The sequence below is a fragment of the Silurus aristotelis genome (genome assembly GCF_946808225.1).
Source record: "Silurus aristotelis genome assembly, chromosome: 7".
Taxonomy (NCBI): Eukaryota; Metazoa; Chordata; class Actinopteri; order Siluriformes; family Siluridae; genus Silurus; species Silurus aristotelis.
The window spans coordinates 108,490-134,274 of record NC_139580.1 but is presented as its reverse complement, the minus strand read 5'-3'; the positions used below and the strand labels follow the sequence as shown (position 1 = coordinate 134,274).

The window sequence follows — 25,785 nt, the reverse complement described above, 5'->3', positions numbered from 1 at the left end:
ATAATGGAGAGTGTGTTAGAGAAGTGAAGAAAAGAGTGCATGCAGGGTGGAGTGGGTGGAGAAGAGTGATAGCAGGAGTAATATGTGATATGTGAGAGTATCTGTGATAATAAAAGGGAAAGTTTATAGGACTGTGGTGTGACCTGAGATGTTGTATGGTTTAGAGACAGTGCCATTGAGTAAAAGACAGGAGGTAAAGCTGGAGGTAGCAGAGCTGAAGATGTTGAGATGTTCGTTGGGAGTAACGACGATGGACAGGATTAGATTACAGGATTAAATGGACAGGATGTATAATGGACAGGATTAGAGTAACGACGATGGACAGGATTATTAGAGGGACAGCGCATGTAGAACATTTTGGAGACAAGGTGAGGGAGGCGAGATTGAGATGGTTTGGACATTTGCAGAGGAGGGACATGGGGTATATCAGTAGGAGAATGCTGAGGATGAAGCCACCAGGAAGTAGGAAAAGGGGAAGACAAAGGAGGAGGTTTATGGATGTGGTGAAGGAAAAAGTGTATATACAAGGTATGCTTATGTACAGTAAACAGTAATCACATAAGGTGGTTGATGTGATTGTCCTTAAAGTGGCTGTGTGCGGTGTGGTATAAAGTGCACTGTGCTGTGCAAGTCCACATTTAAAGTGACAGTCCAGAGTTTAAAGTGTTGTAGTGCGAAAAGAAAAATATTTGCAGAAAAGTGTGATGATGGAGAGTGACCAGCTTTTAGATCCTGGGTGTTTCCTGGTTCAAACTCCGAATGGCCTGCAGGAAGAAGCTCCTCCTCATTCTCTCTGTGTTCGCTTTAAGGGAGCTGAAGCGTTTCCCTGAACGCAACAAAGAAAAGAGTCCATTGTTGGGATGGCTGAGGTCCTTCATAATCTTCCTGGCTCTGGTCCGGCACCGCGTGCTGTAGATGTCCTGCAGTTTAGGGAGCTCGGTGTGGATGGTACGTTTAGCTGAACGCACCACCTTTTGGAGGGCTCGCCTGTCCTGCATGGTGCTGTTTCCGAACCAGGAAGTGATGTTACCCGTCAGAACGCTCTCAATGGTACAAGTGTAAAAATCTTCAGCACCCAAAAGGGTAGTTTAAAGTCCCTTAAGTGTCTCAGATAGTACAGACGCTGCCGGGCCTTCTTCACCAGGGTGTTGGTGTGATGTTGGTGTGATGTGAACACCTGGGTACCGGAAACTGTCCACTCTCTCCACTAGGGTCCTGTTGATGTTTAGTGTTTGGTATGACCGCTCCTGCTTCGTGCTGAAGTCCACTATCAACTCCTTAGTCTTGCTGACGTTCAGGAGAAGGTTGTTCTCCTAGCACCATCTCTCCAGGTTTTTAACCTCCTGTAGGTAGGCCGTCTTGTCATTGTTGGAGATCAGGCCCACCACATCATCAGCAAACCTAATGATGAAGTTAGAGATCCATTGACACAGTGGCAGGCTGTCCCAGGACCCCCAACTTAGAGGTGAGTGTGGAGGGAATTATTGTGTTAAATCCTGAACTTTAGTTCACAAACAGCATCTTTGTATAATTCCCTTTTCTGTAGTCCAGGTGGCTCATCGTAGTGTGGAGGAGATGAGCAATAGTGTCCTCAGTAGAACGATTCTGACTCTACACAAACTGTAATGGGTCCAGTGTGTCTGGTATGCAGTGATGAAGTCTCTGACCAGTCTCTCAAAGCACTTCATCACTACTGAGGTCAAGGCTACAGGGCGATAGTCGCGGGCTGGGGTTTCTTTGGGACAGGACAATGGTGGACTGTTTGAAGCATGAGGGGACAACAGGCTGTTCCAGTGAAAGGTTGAATATCTCAGTGAACACCGGTGCTAGCTGGTCAGTGCAGGCTTTTAGAACCCGACCTGTGATGCCATCTGGTCCTGCTGCCTTCCTGGTATTTACTCTCTTGATTGCCCTCCTCACATCATGCTCTAAAATACTGAACTAAAATACTAACCCTAACCCTCGGCGTGCACTGTTTGTGCCGTTAGCACCGGTAGCATTGTTAGCTGCAGCCTCGAAACGAGCGTAAAAAAGATGTTTAGCTCGTCTGCCAGAGAAGCGTCCGCATTCACCATTCTAGAAGATGGTGTTCTGTAGTCCATGATTGTTCTTAGTCCCTGCCACAGGCTCCTAGAGCCACCATGTTGGAACTGTGACTCTAGTTTCCTCCCGTAGCTTTGCATCCTTCACCGCTCTGCGAACACTGTAAGACGCAGCCTTGTAATCGTCCATGTCCCCGGTGGCGAGCCCCTTGTTGTAGGCAGCAAAGCGGGATCTCAGAGCGTCGCGGATAGTTTTATCCACCCACGGCTTCTGGTTGGGAAACGTTCTGATGGTGGTTTAATGCACTGTATCATCAGCTAGTTTCCCGATAAATCCCACAACCGCTTCCGTAAACATGTTGACGCCTGAACATGTCCCATTGGTCAGTACAGCGCGCAACCTCCCTCTGAACCGGAGCTTCCTGTTTCAGCCTTTGTTTGTAAACAGGCATGAGGAAGATGGCGGCATGGTCCGATTTCCCAAACAGTGGACGTGATTGTGCCTTGTAGCTGCTCTTGAATGGTGTGTAGCAGTGGTCCAGTGTCCTTACACCCCTGGTGGGGCAGGTGATGTGCGGATGAAAGTTCGGTAGTGCGCGCTTGAGGTTGGCACTGTTAAAATCTCCCACCACAATGAGCACAGCGTCCTGATGCTGTGTTTGGTGAAGAGTTAGTGTCTTGTGTAAATCCCATACTGCAGTGTCCGTGTCCGCCTTGAGGTGGAATATAAACGGCACTGACTATGACCGAGCTGAATTCCTAAGGTAGATAAAAGGGCCGACATTTTATGGTCAGTAGTTCCAGATTTGATGTTTTATGGTCAGTAGTTCCAGATTTGATGTAACCCAGCCATTAGGGGGGCACAAGCCAGTGTACTCTTAGTGCCGGTCCCAAGCCCGGGTAAATGGGGAGGGTTGCGTTAGGAAGGGCATCCAGCGTAAAACATGTGCCAAATCAAATATGCGGATCAGAAATGAGAATTTCATACCGGATCGGTCGAGGCCCGGGTTAACAACGACCGCCACAGGTATCGTTAGCCGACAGGGTACCGGTGGAAATTGGGCTACTGTTGGCCGAAGGAGGAGAAGGAGAGGAGGAAGGCGTCTACAGAGACGGCAGGAAAAGGAGCAGTGTAGGAGAGTAGAGGATCGGGTTGGTACTTTAAATGTTGGTACTATGACGGGTAAAGGGAGAGAGATAGCTGATATGATGGAGAGGAGAAAGGTAGATGTGTTGTGTGTGCAGGAGACCAAGTCGAAAGGGAGTAAGGCCAGGAACATTGGAGGTGGGTTTAAACTGTTTTATCATGGTGTGGATGGAAAGAGAAATGGTGTAGGGGTGATTCTGAAGGAAGCGTACAGTAGGAGTGTAGTGGAGGTGAAGAGAGTTTCTGATAGGGTGATGATTGTGAAGGTGGAAGTTGACAGGATGATAATAAATGTCATCAGTGCCTATGCTCCACAAGTTGGCTGTGAGATGGAGGAGAAAGAAAGATTCTGGAGTGAATTAGATGAAGTGGTAGATGGTGTACCTAGGAAAGAACGATTGGTGATTGGGGCAGACTTTAATGGGCATGTAGGGGAAGGGAACAGAAGTGATGAGGAGGTGATGGGTAGGTATGGTTTTAAGGAGAGGAATGTGGAAGGGCAGATGGTGGTAGATTTTGCTAAAAGGATGGAAATGGCAGTGGTGAACACGTATTTTAAGAAGAAGGAGGATCATAGGGTGACGTATAAGAGTGGAGGAAGGTGCACACAGGTGGATTATCTTCTGTGTAGGAGATGCAACCTGAAGGAGATTGGAGACTGTAAGGTGTTGGCGGGGGACAGTGTAGCTAGACAGCATCGGATGGTGGTATGTAGGATGGTTTTGGAAAGTAAGGTTTGAAAGAAGAATAAGATGGTGGAAACTGAAGGAGGAAGAGTGTAGTGTGAGGTTCAGGGAAGAGGTCAGACAGGGGCTTGGTGGTGGTGAAGAGGTGCCGGATGATTGGGCAACTACTGCAGGAGTGATGAGGGAGGCAGCTAGAAAATTACTTGGTGTGACATCTGGAAATAGAAAGCAAGACAAGGAGACGTGGTGGTGGAATGAGGAAGTGCAGGAGAGCATTAGGGGAAAGAGGTTGGCAAAACAGAAGTGGGATCGACAGAGTGATGAGAAAAGTAGGCAGGAGTACAAGGAGATGCGGCAGCAGGTTAAAAGGGATGTGGCGAAAGCCAAGGAAAAGGCATATGAGGAACTGTATAAGAGGTTGGACACTAAGGAAGGAGAAAAGGATTTATACCGATTGGCCAAGCAGAGGGACCGAGCTGGGAAGGATGTACTGCAAATTAGAGCAATAAAGGATGGAGAGGGAAATGTGTTGACTAGTGAGGAGAGTGTGTTGAGAAGATGGAGGGAGTATTTTGAGCAGCTGATGAATGAGGAAAATCAGAGAGAGAGAAGGTTGGAGGATGTGGAGTTGGTGAAGCAGGATGTAGATAGGATTAGTAAGGAGGAAGTGAGAGCAGCGATTAAGAGGATGAAGAATGGAAAGTCGGTTGGACCAGATGACATACCGGTAGAAGCGTGGAGATGTTTAGGAGAGATGGCAGTGGAGTTTTTAACCAGATTGTTTAACAGGATTTTGGAAGGTGAGAAGATGCCTGAGGAATGGAGAAGGAGTGTGCTGGTACCGATCTTTAAACATAAGGGAGATGTGCAGACCTGCAGTAACTACAGGGGAATTAAGTTGATTAGTCACACCATGAAGTTATGGGAAAGAGTAGTGGAAGCCAGGCTGAGAGAAGAGGTGACCATCTGTGAGCAACAGTATGGTTTCATGCCGAGGAAGAGCACCACAGATGCCTTATTTGCTTTGAGGATGTTGATGGAGAAGTATAGAGAAGGACAGAAGGAGCTGCATTGTGTATTTGTGGATTTAGAGAAAGCGTACGACAGGGTGCCGAGAGAGGAGTTGTGGTATTGTATGAGGAAGTAGGAAGGCAGATGATATTGTGATTTGTGGTGAGAGTAGAGAGCAGGTTGAGAAGAGCCTGGAGAGGTGGAGATATGCGCTGGAGAGAAGGGGAATGAAAGTCAGTAGGAGTAAGACAGAGTACATGTGTGTGAATGAGAGGGAGGGCAGTGGAGTGATGCGGTTGCAGGGAGAAGAGATGGAGAAGGTGGAGGAGTTCAGGTACCTGGGGTCAACAGTGCAAAGTAATGGAGAGTGTGTTAGGGAAGTAAAGAAAAGAGTGCAGGCAGGGTGGAGTGGGTGGAGAAGAGTGACAGGAGTGATTTGTGATAGTAGGGTATCTGCAAGAATGAAAGGGAAAGTTTATAGGACTGTGGTGAGACCTGCGATGTTGTATGGATTAGAGACAGTGGCATTGAGTAAAAGACAGGAGGTGGAACTGGAGGTAGCAGAGCTGAAGATGTTGAGGTTTTCGTTGGGAGTGACGAGGATGGACAAGATTAGAAATGAGTTTATTAGAGGGACAGCACATGTAGGATGTTTTGGTGACAAGGTGAGGGAGGCGAGATTGAGATGGTTTGGACATGTGCAGAGAAGGGACATGAATTATATTGGTAGAAAAATGCTGAAGATGGAGCCACCAGGTAGGAGGAAAAGAGGAAGGCCAAGGAGGAGGTTCATGGATGTGGTGAGGGAAGACATGCAGGTAGTTGGTGTAAAAGAGGCAGATATAGAGGACAGGGTGGTATGGAGACGGATGATCCGCTGTGGCGACCCCTAATGGGAGCAGCCGAAACAAGAAGAAGAAGAAGTTCCAGATTTGATGTGCAGGAGCGTGAAAGGGGAATGATGCTCGTGCCGTCGCACCAGTGGTTGTTTACCATCAGACACACTCCACCTTCTCTTGACTTCCCCGACTCCATTGTTCTGTCCATGCGGTAGACCGAGAAAAACTCGGCCGGCTGGATGGCATGGTCCGGTACCGCCATGACCCTTGCCCTGAGGTCGTCGAGTTTGTTCTCCAGTGACTGGACGTTGGCTAACAGGATACTAGGTAAGTGCCCTCAGCATGTTCCTGACACCGGCTTGTTTCCCTCGCGGACGCTGGTACGGGTCGCGTCCTGTGTTCTCCCTCAGGAGCTCGCTCGGCCAGCATGGGTCTGGGTTTAAAAACCGCGAAAGGTAAGTGCATTGTACACCAATAGATATAAGAGTGGCTCTGTCATATCTAATGATGTCCATCTTGTGTAGATGGAACTGTAACTAAGTAAATAAAAGTATAAAATAAATAAAAAAAGAGAAAACGTAGCCGGAGCAGTTGTGACGGCAGCCGACCTCAACGGCGCCATGTTTACCTTAAAAAGAGTTTAAAGAGGCAGATGTAGAGGACAGAAGGGTATGGAGATGGATGATCCGCTGTGGCGACCCCTAATGAGAGAAGCCAAAAGAAGAAGAAGATCCTCTCTCTCTCTCGGTCGAGTTAAACATGCTCCTAAGGTCCCAGTGACCACTGTTCCTGCTCCTCTTCCCTCTGTGGATCTTCCCACTTCATCCTGGTCTGCCTCTGGATAGTGTTCTCTTCAATTGGAGGCAACTCTGTGCAGCTGGTTATGGTTTCTCATCAACGCCTTGGGTGGTTCCATGAAATTCCAGAGTATGAACAGGAGCTTTGAGGATGGATTTTGACTGTAGTTAATATCAACACTCTGCTACACTGACTCAGGACTACAGTTTGCTCTTATCTACATCACTGCACCTCAACACTGTTTATCTGTAATAAATGGACATTCGGTGGCACCCAGATGAGGATGAGGTTCCCTCTTGAGTCTGGTTCCTCTCAAGGTTTCTTTCTTCTGCATCTCAGGGAGTTTTTCCTTCACCACAGTCTCCACCGACTTGTTCATCAGGGACAAACTTACACTTATAAAGAACATCTTCATTTTATCACCACATTATCTGTGTAAAGCTAGGTCCCCTGGTGGTCTAGTGGTTAAGATGCAGCGCTCTCACCGCTGCGACCCGGGTTCGATCCCCGGTCAGGGAACCATCCCCAGCCACTCTCAGTGCCGGTCCCAAGCCCGGACAAATTGGGGAGGGTTGCGTTAGGAAGGGCATCCAGCGTAAAAACATGTGCCAAATCAAACATGCGGAGGATCCGCTGTGGCGACCCCTAACGGGAGAAGCCGAAAGAAAGTTATTATCTGTGTAAAGCTGCTCTAAAACAAAATTCATTATTAAAAGCTCAACACAAATAAACATGAACTGAATTGAATTAATCCATTTACTGCACCTTTAATCCACTCTCCCCATCTGTAGTCCACTCACTTTAATCCCCAAACTGCACCTTTAATCCACTCTCCCCATCTTTAATCCACAAATTGCACCTTTAATCCACAAACTGCATCTTTAATAAACTCACCACAGTAACCGCATCATTCAGCAGTGACTCTCCAAACACCAGAATGTGAAGAAGCTCATTAATGTGAATTTCTTCAAAGACGGCAAGAACAGCAACCGGATCCACGGCAGAGGATATGGAACCAAACAGAAGGCAGGAAAGTAGGTCAACTTCGCCCATCTGACCCTCTATCATCTTACATACTCCATATAAGACCAACCCAACGAAGACAGAGTTCCAGAGTGTTCCCAGCACAGCCAGTGCCAAGATGGAGCCTATGTTCTCACAGAAGGGGCGCAGAGGCAAGAAATAGCCAGCATCCAGGATGATAGGGGGAAGGAGACACAGGAAAAAGATCTCAGTATCCAAAACAGGAAGTGTTTTACCCGAGAGCTTGATGAGAGCTCCTACCATAAGACCAACCATAATCAGCACACAACTCTCAGAGACAAACCGGGACAACCCAGGAATCACGTGGAACCCTGAAAATCAGAGAGACAGAAAACACCTGAGTCCATTGAAGAAACTGTATTTCATCAAATAGAGAATGATTAGAGAAGGTTCACTGAGAAGTTCATTTACAAGCCCAACTGCTGCATTTACAAGCAATCTGTTCAGATCACCGGTGGAAATAAACCTTCTACATTTCTATGTAAAAATGACGTATTTCGCCACAGGCATGTTCATCAAGGACAAACTTACACTTATAAAGAACATCTTGTTCATTTTTTATTATTGCATTATCTGTGTAAAGCTGCTCTGAGACAATGTTCATTATTAAAAGTGCAATACAAGTAAACATTATTTGAATTGAATTGTATTTGTGAGCATGATGACTCCCACAAAATGGTCCTAAACAAATAAAAATAAAAAAAAACAGTTATTTATCTACTAAACAAAAGCAACAATGGGAACTAAAATGAAATTAAACTAAATACAGTGGAACCCGGTTATCTCGACCTCGGTTATCTCGACAACCCTATTAAGTCGACGTTTTTGAAGTGGAACCGCCAAATTCTCGCTTTGTCTAAACATTTTTTATCGGTTATGTCGACTTTTTTATGTCGCCGAACCCTGATATCTCGAGCACAAGGGGGAAAAATTTGCCATTTAACGTCGGTTATCTCGGTGCAGCCGCAGAAGAACTCGCGAAAGTGGCGGAAAAATCAAGTCTTACAGCTGCTCCAGGTGTTGAATTGTATACTGGTGAATCTCTGCTGTTAGTTACTGCACATATGCCTTTTGTTGTTAAATGTTATGCGATTAACGGGAGGCGAAAGCCGCGCTTGGCGGCGCGGAACGTGTGATGAGCAGCAAAATCATAGAATGAACACTGGCAGGAAAGGGGGGGGGGGGCGCTTTGGGAAGAAAGAGTGTGGAAGTTTAGATAGGAGCTGGTGATGATGATAATCGAGCACCATATGTGCGCGATTGAACCCAGCCATTAGGGGGGCACAAGCCAGTGTACTCTTAGTGCCGGTCCCAAGCCCGGGTAAATGGGGAGGGTTGCGTTAGGAAGGGCATCCAGCGTAAAACGTGCCAAATCAAATATGCGGATCACAAATAAGAATTTCATACCGGATCGGTCGAGGCCCGGGTTAACAACGACCGCCACAGGTATCGTTAGCCGACAGGGTACCGGTGGAAATTGGGCTACTGTGCTGGGCTACTGGAAGGCGTCTACAGAGACGGCAGGAAAAGGAGCAGTGTAGGAGAGTAGAGGTTCGGGTAGAGGTTCGGGTTGGTACTTTAAATGTTGGTACTATGACAGGTAAAGGGAGAGAGATAGCTGATATGATGGAGAGGAGAAAGGTAGATGTGTTGTGTGTTCAGGAGACCAAGTGGAAAGGGAGTAAGGCCAGGAACATTGGAGGTGGGTTTAAACTGTTTTATCATGGTGTGGATGGGAAGAGAAATGGTGTAGGGGTGATTCTGAAGGAAGCGTACAGTAAGAGTGTAGTGGAGGTGAAGAGAGTTTCTGATAGGGTGATGATCGTGAAGGTGGAAGTTGAAGGGATGATGATAAATGTCATTAGTGCCTATGCTCCACAAGTTGGCTGTGAGATGGAGGAGAAAGAAAGATTCTGGAGTGAATTAGATGAAGTGGTAGATGGTGTACCTAGGAAAGAACGATTGGTGATTGGGGCAGACTTTAATGGGCATGTAGGTGAAGGGAACAGAGGTGATGAGGAGGTGATGGGTAGGTATGGTTTTAAGGAGAGGAATGTGGAAGGGCAGATGGTGGTAGATTTTGCTAAAAGGATGGAAATGGCAGTGGTGAACACGTATTTTAAGAAGAAGGAGGATCATAGGGTGACGTATAAGAGTGGAGGAAGGTGCACACAGGTGGATTATCTTCTGTGTAGGAGATGCAACCTGAAGGAGATTGGAGACTGTAAGGTGTTGGCGGGGGACAGTGTAGCTAGACAGCATCGGATGGTGGTCTGTAGGATGGTTTTGGAGGCGAAGAAGAAGAGGAGGAAAGTAAGGTTTGAAAGAAGAATAAGATGGTGGAAACTGAAGGAGGAAGAGTGTAGTGTGAGGTTCAGGGAAGAGGTCAGACAGGGGCTTGGTGGTGGTGAAGAGGTGCCGGATGATTGGGCAACTACTGCAGGAGTGATGAGGGAGGCAGCTAGAAAAGTACTTGGTGTGACATCTGGAAATAGAAAGCAAGACAAGGAGACGTGGTGGTGGAATGAGGAAGTGCAGGAGAGCATTAGGGGAAAGAGATTGGCAAAACAGAAGTGGGATCGACAGAGTGATGAGAAAAGTAGGCAGGAGTACAAGGAGATGCGGCAGCAGGTTAAAAGGGATGTGGCGAAAGCCAAGGAAAAGGCATATGAGGAACTGTATAAGAGGTTGGACACTAAGGAAGGAGAAAAGGATTTATACCGATTGGCCAAGCAGAGGGACCGAGCTGGGAAGGATGTACTGCAAGTTAGAGCAATAAAGGATGGAGAGGGAAATGTGTTGACTAGTGAGGAGAGTGTGTTGAGAAGATGGAGGGAGTATTTTGAGCAGCTGATGAATGAGGAAAATCAGAGAGAGAGAAGGTTGGAGGATGTGGAGTTGGTGAAGCAGGATGTAGATAGGATTAGTAAGAAGGAAGTGAGAGCAGCGATTAAGAGGATGAAGAATGGAAAGTCGGTTGGACCAGATGACATACCGGTAGAAGCGTGGAGATGTTTAGGAGAGATGCAGTGGAGTTTTTAACTAGATTGTTTAACAGGATTCTGGAAGGGGAGAGGATGCCTGAGGAATGGAGAAGGAGTGTGCTGGTACCGATCTTTAAGCATAAGGGAGATGTGCAGACCTGCAGTAACTACAGGGGAATTAAGTTGATCAGTCACACCATGAAGTTATGGGAAAGAGTAGTGGAAGCCAGGCTGAGAGAAGAGGTGACCATCTGTGAGCAACAGTATGGTTTCATGCCGAGGAAGAGCACCACAGATGCCTTATTTGCTTTGAGGATGTTGATGGAGAAGTATAGAGAAGGACAGAAGGAGCTGCATTGTGTATTTGTGGATTTAGAGAAAGCGTACGACAGGGTGCCGAGAGAGGAGTTGTGGTATTGTATGAGTAAGTCAGGTGTGTCAGAGAAGTATGTGAGGGTGGTGCAGGACATGTATGAGGACAGTGTGACGGCATTAAAGTGTGCAGTAGGTACGACAGACTGGTTCAGGGTGAAGGTTGGACTGCATCAAGGATCGGCCCTGAGCCCTTTCCTGTTTGCAGTGGTGATGGACAGGTTGACGGACGAGGTCAGACAGGAGTCTCCCTGGACTATGATGTTTGCAGATGATATTGTGATTTGTGGTAAGAGTAGAGAGCAGGTTGAGAAGATCCTGGAGAGGTGGAGGTACACGCTGGAGAGAAGGGGAATGAAAGTCAGTAGGAGTAAGACAGAGTACATGTGTGTGAATGAGAGGGAGGGCAGTGGAGTGATGCGGTTGCAGGGAGAAGAGGTGGAGAAGGTGGAGGAGTTCAGGTACCTGGGGTCAACAGTGCAAAGTAATGGAGAGTGTGTTAGGGAAGTAAAGAAAAGAGTGCAGGCAGGTTGGAGTGGGTGGAGAAGAGTGACAGGAGTGATTTGTGATAGAAGAGTATCTGCAAGAATGAAAGGGAAAGTTTATAGGACTGTGGTGAGACCTGCGATGTTGTATGGATTAGAGACAGTGGCATTGAGTAAAAGACAGGAGGTGGAGCTGGAGGTAGCAGAGCTGAAGATGTTGAGGTTTTCGTTGGGAGTGACGAAGATGGACAAGATTAGAAATGAGTTTATTAGAGGGACAGCACATGTAGGATGTTTTGGTGACAAGGTGAGGGAGGCGAGATTGAGATGGTTTGGACATGTGCAGAGAAGGGACATGAATTATATTGTTAGAAAAATGCTGAAGATGGAGCCACCAGGTAGGAGGAAAAGAAGAAGGCCAAGGAGGAGGTTCATGGATGTGGTGAGGGAAGACATGCAGGTAGTTGGTGTAAAAGAGGCAGATATAGAGGACAGGGTGGTATGGAGACGGATGATCCGCTGTGGCGACCCCTAATGGGAGCAGCCGAAAGAAGAAGAAGAAGAAGAAGAAGAAGAAGATATGTGCGCGATTGATGCCGGGAGCTTCAGAGAAAGCGGCCGAGAAAACACCTGCCACGCCGAAGGGGGCGCCGAAGGGGGCGTGGCAGGTGGATTCCTGACAGTTAACAAACATGTACTGTATGTATTTTTATAGCATGCCTTCATCAAACAAATTGCGGCAATGCTGTTGTGTAAAAAAACCTTTCAAAAACACATGCATGCACATTCTCATTTATTAACGCACATCATGTACATAAAGACATTTCAAGCACGTTAATATACTGCCGCCATATTGATTTTCGTTTATCTTGATCATCGGTTACCTCGATGCTTTTTGGCGTCCCCCTAGGACATCGACATAACCGGGTTCCACTGTGATAAAATGATTTACAGGCACAAGGTCAGAAACGAACTCTTATGTGGTTATTATGCAGTAGAATTCTAGTGCACACAGAGGCACAATTTTGACAAACCTTGCGGGAGCCTTCATGAAAGTTCAGTTGGTAAAGAAGTCTTTACCAAGTTGCATTTGTTTTATATTTTCTTTTTACATGTACTTGAATACTGTGTAGTTTTTACCGAGGCTTGAACTTAAGGAAAAGTATTATTAATGCAAGTTGCTCACCTTTTATATTTATTTGTTTAAATATTATGTATTCAAGTTGTTCAGTTGTTAAAGAAACAAAAACGTTGCAGTTATAGGGGAAGGGGATTGTTTACATTGGGTAGTTGCCAGTTGGTTTACAAAGATGTTTTTTTAAGTTTTTACTCAGGATCCACCAAATTGAGACTGTGTCTGTCCCCCTAACGAAACCAAAATATAGGAATTCTCAGAAAGTCTGTTTTAATAACCTGATTAACATAAAATTAAATAGGACTGAACGCACAGCAGCACCTCTGATCTAAAGATAGGATTGCTGAATATTAGATCTCTCACGTCTAAAGCGCTTACTATAAACTAAATTATTACCGACCAGGAGTTTAATATAATGTGTTTGACAGAAACGTGGATTAAACCAAATGAATATTTAGCATTAAATGAAGCGAGTCCTCCTGGGTATAGTTACATACACCAACCCCGTCTAAATGGCAGAGGAGGCGGAGTCACAGCTATTTATAATAATAATCTAAACGTCACACAAAAGACTAAACAAAAATGTAAAACATTTGAAGTTTTTTACACCAGCATAAAATATTCAGTGTCTGAAAGCAGGTCCAGTCAGACAATTCCACTCATTATTATTTATAGACCCCCAGGGGCCCGACTCTGATTTTCTCATAGAATTTGCAGATTTCATCACAAATTTAGCTCCTTCTTTACACAAAGCATTAATTATTGGTGACTTTAATATTCATTTTGATCATCAGGAAGACTCCTTAAGAGCAGCAGTTGTGTCCAATCATTAAGCCCCTCATAGTGGAGACACACTCTCGATTTGTTGTTAACATTTGGTTTAAAAATAAAAAATTACAGTCTGAAGTTATTTCAGATCATTATCTCATCTCTTTTAAAATCTCCTTCAGTCATTGCATTACTACCTCACCAGGTTACCGTGTTAAACACGTTCACGTCAGCTACAGCAAGGTTTTATCAATAATCTTCCGGAAATGACGATATTCATTAGATTTCCGTCTGACCCCGCAGAGCTTGACTGGGCCACTGAATACCTAGAATCAACGTTTCATTACAGTCTAGATCAGACCTGTACGTCCCTGAGCGTGAGGCCAATCATAAATTACAGGGATGCCCCGAAAATTCGGCCACCGAATATTTTCGGCCGAAATACTTAAATCACCTGAAACAACACGACAGAAACACAATTGTAATGATGCAATAAAAAAGCGCAGCAGCACACGGTTACTGTATCTGGATAAGAGCAACATGTCTGCGTTGTGCGGAGAGCGATGTGCAAAACATGCAATGCTAAAAGTTCAAGAGGGGATGTATCTGCAAAGATTCTCTCCAAGTCGGGTTTAATTTATCACCTGAAATCCAAACATCCCGATTGCCTTCTAAATATGAGAAGACAGGGCGCAGAAAAGTAAAGTCAATCCGAGCATGCGCACTCCGTCTGTAGAGGACGGTTTTGAAAAGGCAGGAACGTTTTCCAGTGATGGTGCCAAGGCAAAAGGCATAACACAAAAACTTCTGGACTTCATTGCCTTAGATCCAGTGGATCGACGGGTTGATCTTTAAAACATTCCCTGTGGATTGCGAAAATAATAATGATTATAATATAATATTATTTATTACACGGCTCTTCTTAATGCTGTAGATTAGAACGTTCCATTCACTTGAATGGGCTTCCAAATGTCTGGCAGTCAATTACTTTAACAGACCCGCTGCTAATTATAAAAACCGCTGTCTGTCTGTCAATATTATGAATGGTAACAAATGAATAATAATAATTTATAATAATAAATAAAAAACTTTTGTAATTGATTTATTCTTTGATTTGCAATGCATTGATTAGTGAGGTGAGTACACACTTATAGCCATAAATGCAATGGTTCTAATAATTGACATAATCTTTTCTTTCGGTGTTTCAGTTTTCGGTTTTGGCCTTAGGTGCCTCATTTTTTGTTTTTGGTTTCGGCCAAGAATTTTCATTTCGGTGCATCCCTAAAATATTATCGTTGGTGTGGCCCTCTGACACAATTCTGGTTTCTCATGTGGCCCCTTGTAAAAATTAATTGCCCACCCCTGGTCTAGATGATGGAGCTCCGCTTAAGACCAAAATGATCAGGGAGAAAAAATCAGCACAGTGGTATAATGATCATACACACACCTTAAAACAGACCACTCAGAAACTAGAACGTAAATGACGTCAAACAAAATGAACAGTATTTGAAACAGCATGAAAGGAGAATCTCCTGAGTTCTAGAAAATCTCTTAGTGCTGCTGATCAGCATATTTCTCCTCCTTCATAGAAAATAACAAGCAGAATCCTAGATTTTTATTCTGTACTGCAGCAAAATGAACAGGAAATAAAAGCACTGCACTCACATGCACACCATCAATAGGTAGTAATGATTTCATCAACTTTTTTAATAATAATAAAGTTGAAAACATCAGGCAAGAAATCCAGACGATTAAAATAAATCCAAACCCTGTAGACAGCAGTGTAATTATAACAGACCATCAATTACAAAGTTTTACTCCTATTCAAGAGAACGACTTCATTTCATTTATTTCCACATCAAAATCATCAACCTGCATCTCGATCCCTCGCCTACAAGTTTCCTCAAACAGATCATTCCAGAGGGAAATGAACCTGATTTAAAATAATAAACTCTTCCATTAGCACTGGTTTTGTACCAAAATCCTTCAGCCTGCAGTATCAACCCCCTAATTAAGAAACCTGACCTTCACCCTGTCAGCTGTCCAACTACAGTCCAATATCAAACCTCCCCTTTATCTCCAAGATTCTAGAAAAGGTTGTAGCACAGCAGTTCTGCTCACATCTACTGAGGAAGAACATTTATGAAATGTATTAGTCAGGATTTCGGCCTCATCATAGCACAGAGACGGCACTAGTTAAGGTGGTAAATGACCTGTTATTGGCCTCTGATCAGGGTTTTGTCTCTTTACTTGTTTTGCTCGACCTCAGTGCAGCTTTTCACACCATTGATCATCATCTCCTGCTTGCTGGACTGGAGAACGTTGTTGGAATAAAGGGAACAGCTCTCTCTTGGCTCAGGTCTTATCTGACTGATGGCTATCAGTTTGTTGGACATTCGAGGCAACCCAGATGAGGATAGGAACTAAGTTTGCAAAATTTGCACAATATAAAGGTTCTGTATTTTGTCTGCAAAATGCATTTAGATTCCTATACTTCATTAGAATAACAGCATTGTTTTGTGTGGCCTTGCAAACCTGTAACACTATTGTGGAATTTTTCTACAATATTCACTCATCATGACAGTAAAAAAGTCTACTGCAGGATTTCATGCATGTAACAAATAAAAAACGGAATATACCGCTGGTATAATTTAGAAAAATACTGCCCAACACTAACAGGAAGATTTTTATTCTACACTTTTGAGCAGGTAAACAACCAAATATTCATTTGTTTCTTTTAAATCTTAAAGGACACAACTACGGTAAATTCCGGACTATTTAACGCACCCATATATAAGCCGCACGCACTGAATTTGACAAAGATTTTTATTTTGAACATAAATAAGCTGCACCTGTCTATAAGTGCTCTCAGTGTACTCTCACTGTGCTCTCAGTGTACTCTCACTGTGCTCTCAGTGTACTCTCACTGTGCTCTCAGTGTACTCTCACTGTGCTCTCAGTGTACTCTCATTGTACTCTTACTGTGCTCTCAGTGTACTCTCACTGTGCTCTCAGTGTACTCCCACTGTGCTCTCATTGTACTCACTGTGCTTTCAGTGTACTCTCACTGTGCTTTCAGTGTACTCACACTGTGCTCTCAGTGTACTCTCACTGTGCTCTCAGTGTACTCTCACTGTGCTCTCATTGTACTCACTGTGCTCTCATTATACTCTCACTGTGCTCTCAGTGTACTCTCAGTGTACTCACACTGTGCTCTCAGTGTACTCTCACTGTGCTCTCAGTGTACTCTCACTGTGCTCTCAGTGTACTCTCACTGTGCTCTCAGTGTACTCACACTGTGCTCTCAGTGTACTCACACTGTGCTCTCAGTGTACTCTCACTGTGCTCTCAGTGTACTCTCACTGTGCTCTCAGTGTACTCTCACTGTGCTCTCAGTGTACTCACACTGTGCTCTCAGTGTACTCTCACTGTGCTCTCACTGTGCTCTCAGTGTACTCACTGTGCTCTCAGTGTACTCTCAGTGTACTCTCACTGTGCTCTCAGTGTACTCTCACTGTGCTCTCAGTGTACTCTCACTGTGCTCTCAGTGTACTCTCACTGTGCTCTCAGTGTACTCTCACTGTGCTCTCAGTGTACTCACTGTGCTCTCAGTGTACTCTCACTGTGCTCTCAGTGTACTCTCACTGTGCTCTCAGTGTACTCACTGTGCTCTCAGTGTACTCTCACTGTGCTCTCAGTGTACTCTCACTGTGCTCTCAGTGTACTCTCACTGTGCTCTCAGTGTACTCACACTGTGCTCTCAGTGTACTCTCACTGTGCTCTTAGTGTACTCTCACTGTGCTCTCAGTGTACTCACTGTGCTCTCAGTGTACTCTCACTGTGCTCTCAGTGTACTCTCACTGTGCTCTCAGTGTACTCTCACTGTGCTCTCACTGTGCTCTCAGTGTACTCTCAGTGTACTTTTACTGTGCTCTCAGTGTACTCACTGTGCTCTCATTGTACTCACTGTGCTCTCAGTGTACTCTCACTGTGCTCTCAGTGTACTCACACTGTGCTCTCAGTGTACTCACACTGTGCTCTCAGTGTACTCACACTGTGCTCTCAGTGTACTCTCACTGTGCTCTCAGTGTACTCACTGTGCTCTCAGTGTACTCTCACTGTGCTCTCAGTGTACTCTCACTGTGCTCTCACTGTGCTCTCAGTGTACTCTCACTGTGCTCTCAGTGTACTCTCAGTGTACTCTCACTGTGCTCTCAGTGTACTCACTGTGCTCTCATTGTACTCACTGTGCTCTCAGTGTACTCTCACTGTGCTCTCAGTGTACTCTCACTGTGCTCTCATTGTACTCACTGTGCTCTCAGTGCTCTCTCACTGTGCTCTCAGTGTACTCTCACTGTGCTCTCAGTGTACTCTCACTGTGCTCTCAGTGTACTCTCACTGTGTTCTCAGTGTACTCTCACTGTGCTCTCAGTGTACTCTCACTGTGCTCTCAGTGTACTCTCACTGTGTTCTCAGTGTACTCCCACTGTGTGCTCATTGTACTCTTACTGTCTATAAGCCGCATGTCTACACTGAAACTAATGAACTTTACACAGGCTTTAATGAAAGACAGTGTCTGTTACGCGGCTTGTATCTAAACAGTAGCAGACCAAGAAAGTCATTGTTCACTGTCTTCCTCCTTCCTTTCACAACTATTTCTCTCGGGAGTTTATCTTTTGGCATCGTCGTGCGTTTAAAAATCACCATCGGTGAATCTTTTCTCTCGATGCAGTGCAGCTCAGAACACAGGTGAAGTGTGTTTTCATGCCCGGTTGTTTTCAGCGTGACGAATGATTCACATTTCCTGTAGACAGTCCGAGTGAGCGGCAGGTCAAACCTCAGAGGAACATCATCCATATTTATGATGTGGTGCGGCCCGATTTAGTGGGAGCGCATCTGATTTAATATAAAGAGTTACATTGGTTCACCTGAACCCGTTCGGTAATATCATTGGTCTAATGTTATGGGGTTCAGTTTTTTGGCTTGAAGTTTGTGAAACCGGGAAAAACCCAGAAAAAAATCTATAAATTAGCCGCTTCATTGTTTAAGCCGCAGAGTTCAAAGCTTGGGAAAAAAAGCGGCTTATAGTCCGGAAAATACGGTATTTAAATTTGTTCTGTGATTCTGCAAACTGAGGATTCATCTGCAACATTCTGTACTTTTATTTTGACTGTCAGAGTTTATGCTTATCATTCACCACACTTCCACTACACTCTTACTGCACCTCCAATCAGCCACTGCAGCATGTGTGCTTTCTGCACCATTTGTACACAGACTGTCACTGCGCCTCTGCTGACGTTTGTTTCTCAGTGGTTTGTTGCTTGTTGCTCTACAGACTAGACTACTTTTGTGCTGGTTGTTATTTTTTGGTTTATTTTGGGTTTTATTTAGGTTTAAATGATTGAAACACAACAACCAGAATTCCAGCATTAAATAAAAAACATCTCATTCCGCATCATTATTACATTTGTACTGTGTGTGTGTGTGTGTGTGTGTGTGTGTGTGTGTGTGTGTGTGTGTGTGTGTGTGTGTGTGTCTGGGTTATCATTCTATGTTGGGTGGAGTTTAGCATCTGACTAAGCCTGATACAGAGGCCTCATGTAGTGTGTGCGTGTGCGTGTGTGTGTGTGTGTTTGTTCCTAAATACTACAGTATTTCAAGATAAATAATGACAGGTGTACAGGTGTAGAGATGAATACAGAGATGTAAACTCCTGAGTGTTACACAGCACTGACACTGGAGACTCCTTCCACACACGTTCAAGCGACGACTGAAGACCTACCTCTGCCTGAAATACTTAAATTAGCACTTTCCAAGTTTGTAGAATTCATGAGTTATATTTATATTAAGTGTGTAATCTTGTGTACAGTGTAGATTTATTCATTACTAGAAACTCAAAGCACTTTTGTACGTCACTCTGGATAAGTGCGTCTGCTAAATGCCACAAATGTAAATGTAAATGTATGTTATTGTACATTACAGAAACACATTTGTCTTTAAGAATGCTGTCATACCAATAAATACTCAAATTTTACAGCCTGCAAACTAAAAGCTGCTATTAAAGAGAAATAAACACCACCTCCTGACCAATCACAGTCCAGAACTAAGGGTTGCTTCATGTCAACAATTTTTGCTTATAATAATAATAATAATAATAAGAAGAAGAAGAAGAAGAAAAACAATCATAATCATCATAATTATTATTAAATTATTATTATTATTGTTATATGAGAGATTATTAAACTCACCGAGTTTCAGTAAGGACGCCAGGAGGATCCACAGACACACTTCAAACGGTATCCGCACGCGCTCATAGTTAACGGTGAGCACCGGGAAAACGTGCGCCCCGGTTACCGAGGAGTTCAACACAGGACCGGGACCAGAACCAGAACCAGAACCGAGCACACAGAGCACACAGAGCCAAACAAAGGCGCGCAGTGGCGCGTGCATGATCCTACTGAATATAACAAATATAAAGATAAATACAAATATATTCAAAAACATCACGCGCACAAAAACAAACAAAAACTGGAACTCTCTTCCGGTAAACATTCAATTACTTCCGCTTATTAATATTTACCTTTATATGCTGCTAAACAGGACAAAGTCTCTCTCTCTCCCTCTCAAACTTTTTACACACACAGGCGGACACACACACACACACACAGACAGGCGGGCACACACACACACACACACACAGACAGGCGGGCACACACACACACACACACACACACACACACAGACAGGCGGGCACACACACACACACACACACACACACACACACAGACAGGCGGGCACACACACACACACACAGCTGCATCTCAATAAATTAGAATACTATTAAAAAGTTGATTTATTTTAGTAATTCAATATAAAAAGTGAAACTGGTATTTTATATATATATATATATATATATTCAATAACCCGGTCATTAGGTCCAGTGCCGGACCCAAGCCTGGATGAATGGGGAGGGTTGTGTTATGAAGGACATCCAGCGTAAAGTGTCAGTGGACTATGATGTTTGCAGATGATATTGTGATTTGTGGTGAGAGTAGGGAGCAGGAGGAGAAGATCCTGGAGAGGTGGAGGTACACGCTGGAGAGAAGGGGAATGAAAGTCAGTAGGAGTAAGACAGAGTACATGTGTGTGAATGAGAGGGAGGGCAGTGGAGGGGTGCGGTTACAGGGAGAAGAGGTGGAGAAGGTGGAGGAGTTCAGGTACCTGGGGTCAACAGTGCAGAGTAATGGAGAGTGTGTTAGAGAAGTGAAGAAAATTCAATTCATGTTTATTTGTATTGCGCTTTTAATAATGAACATTGTCTCAGAGCAGCTTTACACAGATAATGTGGTGATTAAAAGTGAAGATGTTCTTTATAAGTGTAAGTTTGTCGCTTATGAGCAAGCCGGCTGATGACAAAAGGAAGAAACCTTAAGAAGGAACCAGACTCAAGAGAGAACCCATCCTCATCTGGGTGCCATCAAATGTCCATTTATAGCAGATATATGATGTTACGGGGTACAGTGATGATGATCAGAAGCGAAAATTAGTCCTGAGTCAGTGTAGGAGACTGTTGCAAACTGGTCCCCCGAGCGAAAACAAAATGTAGGAATTCTCAGAAAGTCTGTTTTAGTAACCTGATTAACATTAAATTAAATAGGACTGAACACACAGCAGCACCTCTGATCTAAAAATTGGATTGTTGAATATTAGATCTCTCACGTCTAAAGCGCTTACTATAAACTAAATTATTACCGACCAGGAGTTTAAAATAATGTGTTTGACAGAAACGTGGATTAAATCGAATGAATATTTAGCATTAAATGAAGCGAGTCCTCCTGGGTATAGTTACATACACCAACCCGTCCAAATGGCAGAGGAGGCGGAGTCACAGCTATTTATAATAATAATCTAAACGTCACACAAAAAATTAAACACAAGTGTAAAACATTCTGAGTTCTTTACACCAACATAAATATTCAGTGTCCAAAAGCAGGTCCAGTCAGACAATTCCACTAATTATTATTTATAGACCCCCAGGGGCCCGACTGATTTTCTCATAGAATTTGCAGATTTCATCACAAATGTAGCTGCTTCTTTACACAAAGCATTAATTATTGGTGACTTTAATATTGATTTTAATAATCAGGAAAACTCCTTAAGAGCAGCAGTTGTGTCTATTCTAGATTCAGTAGAATTAATCAGAATGTTATAGGACCCACTCATAGTGGAGAAACACTCTCGATTTGTTGTTAACGTTTGGATTAAAAATTAAAAAGAATTCATAGTTCCACAGTCTAAAGTTATTTCAGATCATTATCTTATCACTTTTAAAATCTGCCTCAGTCACTGCATTAGTACCTCACCACGTTACCGTGTTAAGCGTACTTTCACGTCAGCTACAGCAGCACGTTTTATTAATAATCTTCCGGAAATTATGGTATTAAATAGATCTCTGTCAGACCCCGCAGAGCTCGACTGGGCCACTAAATACCTAGAATCAACGTTACGTTATGGGGGGAGTGGTGGCTTCAGCGGTTAAGGCGCTGGGTTGCCGATCGGAAGGTCTGGGGTTCAAGCCCCGGTATCGCCAAGCTGCTACTTTTGGGCCCTTGAGCAAGGCCCTTGCCCCCTTTATGCTCCGGGGGTCCCTTACGAGGAAAATATCAAGGTCTGTGAAGTCGGAGTGACGTGGGGCCGCCTTCCCGTGGGCTCACCACCTGCAGGAGGAACCGTAAGGGACGGTGCTGTGAGGATTGGGCAGCAGTTAAAGGCGGGGGCCTGCTTAGACTGCTGCCCCCGCGACCCGAATTACGGATAAGCGGGAGAAAAAAATGAATGAATGAATGAATGAATGAATGAATGAATGAATGTTATGTTATACTCTAGATGATGACTTAAGACCAAAATGATCAGGGAGAAAAAATGATCACAGTGGTATAATAATCATACACGCAACAGACCACTCAGAAATTAGAACGTAAATGACGTCAAACAAAATTAACAGTATTTCAAATAACATGGAAGGAGAATCTCCTAGAGAGTTCTAGAAAATCTCTTAGTGCTGCTGATCAGCATATTTCTCCACCCTCATAGAAAATAACAAGCAGAATCCTAGATTTTTATTCTGTACTGCAGCAAAATGAACAGGGAATAAAAGCACTGCACTCACATGCACACCATCAATAGGTAGTAATGATTTCATGAACTTTTTTAATAATAAAATTGAAAACATCAGGCAAGAAATCCAGACGATTAATATAAATCCAAATTATTTTACAAGTAACCCTGTAGACAGCAGTGTAATTATCAATTACAAAGTTTTACTCCTATTCAAGAGAATGACTTCATTTCATTAATTTCCTCATCAAAATCATCAACCTGCATCTCGATCCCTCGCCTACAAGTTTCTTTAAACAGATCATTCCAGGGGGAATTGAACCTGTTTTAAAAATAATAAACTCTTCCATTAGCACTGGTTTTGTACCAAAATCTTTCAAACTGCAGTTATCCACCCCCTTATTAAGAAACCTGACCTTCACCCTGTCAGCTGTCCAACTACAGACCAATATCAAATCTCCCCTTTATATCCAAGATTTTGGAAAAGGTTGTAGCACAGCAGTTATGCTCACACCTACTGAGGAATAACATTTTTGAAATGTATCAGTCAGGATTTCGGCCTCATCATAGCACAGAGACGGCGCTAGTTAAGGTGGTAAATGACCTGTTATTGGCCTCTGATCAGGGTTTTGTCTCTTTACTTGTTTTGCTCGACCTCAGTGCAGCTTTTGACACCATTGATCACACTATACTACTTGCTAGACTTGAGAACGTTATTGGAATAAAGGGAACAGCTCTCTCCTGGCTCAGGTCTTATTTGACTGATCGCTATCAGTTTGTTGTTGTAAATGGTGAGTTCTCCACACTCTCTGGGGTAAAGTTTGGTGTTCCTCAAGGATCTGTCTTAGGCCCTCTGCTTTTTTCTTTATATCTGCTGCTTCTGGATGAAATTATACATAAACATGGTATTCGCTTCCATTGCTATGCTGATGATACACAGCTGTATATTTCAGCAAAGCCAGATGAGAGAGATCAGCTTAACAATGTTGAGGAGTGTGTAAAGGACATTAGACAGTGGATGCTTGATAACTTTCTTCTAAGACAGAAGTACTTTTACTAGGACCACATGCAGCTAGAAGCAAAATTTCTGATTACGTAGCATCTCTGGATGGTGTTTCTGTTTCAGTGTGTACAGCAGTCAAAGACCTTGGTGTGATTATTGACCCGAGTCTTTCCTTTGAGTCTCACGTGAATAATATCACCAGGATCTCCTTCTTTCACCTTACAAATATTGCTAAAATTAGAAATATGATGTCGTTACAGGATGCAGAAAAACTAGTTGATGCTTTTGTAACATCTAGATTAGACTACTGTAACTCTTTACTGTCTGGGCCCCAGGAGCATGTTTATCTCAACTGAGAGAGAGAGAGAGAGAGAGAGAGAGAGAGAGAGAGAGAGAGAGAGAGAGAGAGAGAGAGAGAGAGAGAGAGAGAGAGAGAGAAGAGGGTGACAGAAGGAGAAGGATATGGATTATTAAGTGTCCTTATTGTTGTATGAAAGTTAGTGTCACTGTGCAGTTTGGACTCCGGCAAGACAGAGGTAACACAGACATGAGGCTCTCTGGGATAAGAGACGACCCACCACACCACCATCAACAAACCTGAGTGAACGTGTGAGAGTGAGGAGACGACAGCATCCAAATATCCCAGTTCACCAAACACTCCATATCCATGATCCCTCCAGATCTGCTCCTTTACCTCACAAACACCTACTGACTAAAGACTCCACTAAATAAATGTGTTCGACTTGAACACTGAGACTGTGTCTGAGTCCCGAACACTGATTGGAAGGTTGTTCCATAACTGTGGGGTTTATAAGAGAAACATCTGCCCCCTGCTGTAGTTTTCATTATATATTCGAGGAACCACAAGATGCACCTTTTGATCTAAGTAGGCGTGGAGGATCATCCTGGTACAGAAGTTCACTCAGATACTGCTGCGTGAGAGCGTTAAGTGCTTTATACGTCAGTAGTAGTATTTTATAATCAGTGTGAGATGTAACTGGGAGCAGTGTAGATGATTAAAACAGGGCTGATGTGATCATATTTTCTAGATCTAGTGAGGACTCTTGCTGCTGCATTCTGAACTAACTGAAGCTTATTTCTGCACTTACTTCAACACCCAGACAGTAAAGCGTTACAGTAGTCTAATCTAAAAGTAACAAAAGCATGAACTAGTTTTTCTGCATCCTGTAACGACATCATTTATAGTATAGTTGACAATAAATTTGATATGTTATTTCTCACAGAGACTTGGCAGGTACCAGATGATTTTATCCAGCTGAATCTGCTTACCCCTACTGGATATCGACATATGTCAGAACCACGTACAACTGGTAAAGGGGGTGGTCTTGCTGTCATTTTTCGTGCGTCTTTAACTGTCTCTAAACTGGTTTTTTACAATACCACGACATTTGAGTACATGGTTATGAAGTTTGGTATCAAACATCCCGTTGTACTTATATTAATTTACAGACCACTTAAACAACAAAGTGACTTTTTCTCAGAACTCAGTGAACTACTGACCCAAGCATGTGCTGTGTCGTCCCAAGTTATTCTTCTTGGTGATTTCAACATTCATGTTGATACTGCTTGCTCCACTGCCACTCAGCTAAATGTTGTCTTTGACTGTTTTGACCTCATCCAGCATGTTAATTTTCCAACTCATACTCATGGTTACACACTTGATCTTGTTTGTACATCTGGTCTGAATAATATCTCTGTGGACAGTTTAGCTACCCCTCTTTCTGACCATAGACTCATCTCCTTTGATTTTACATCCATCTGTCCAGTCAACCACATCAAAAATCTAACCATACGCTATCGTCATTTAAATACGGTTGACACTAGCTCCTTTTGTGATTCTGTTGCCTCCTCTGCTCTTTCTGATGTGCTAAATTTAACCTGTCCATCTATGATCTATGACAAGTATTGCTGTACTGTTGAAAAATTGTTGGATGAGTTTGCCCCAACTAAGATTAGGTCTGTCCCTATGTCCAGGGGCACAAATAACAGTTTTAAGGGGGGTATGCAAGACAGAAGTTTGGGCCCCCATATATATATATATATATATATATATATATATATATATATATATATATATATATATATATATATATGTTATATTATTATTAATAAAGTTAATATAGTTAAATTTTATTTACAGGGAATGAATTTTATTTCACCAGTGTTATTATTTAAAATGTATGTACGATTAAAAAAAAAAAATAATTGGAAAAAAATTAATTGATGATTGTGGGGCCCCCTAGCGTTCTCTTGGGCCCATATGCCTGGCATACTCTGCACCCCCCCTAACGGCGCCCCTGCCTATGTCCCATTCCTCCCTGTGGTTCAATGCA

The 25,785-nt window shown here is 43.6% G+C and overlaps 1 protein-coding gene across 4 annotated transcripts in view; it reads right to left on the bottom strand.

The window, feature by feature from the left end:
• LOC310728862 (Na(+)/H(+) exchanger beta-like) overlaps positions 1–19,936 on the bottom strand; it is a 37,436-nt gene extending 17,500 nt beyond the window's left edge. For 3 of the 4 annotated variants that reach the window (XR_014534360.1, XM_083546703.1, XM_083546705.1), the window contains exons 1-3: positions 19,892–19,936; positions 19,560–19,765; positions 7,418–7,878 (exon numbers count right to left, since the gene is read on the bottom strand). Coding sequence is in view for 3 of the 4 variants with exons in the window: in XM_083546703.1 (XP_083402829.1) it covers positions 7,418–7,878; positions 19,560–19,761 (663 nt within the window). In the remaining variant the exon portion in view is untranslated. Of the gene's footprint in view, positions 1–7,417; positions 7,879–19,559; positions 19,769–19,891 lie in introns of all 4 variants that reach the window. The other variant, XM_083546704.1, reaches the window with a different exon arrangement.
• Between the last annotated feature and the right edge of the window lie 5,849 nt (positions 19,937–25,785).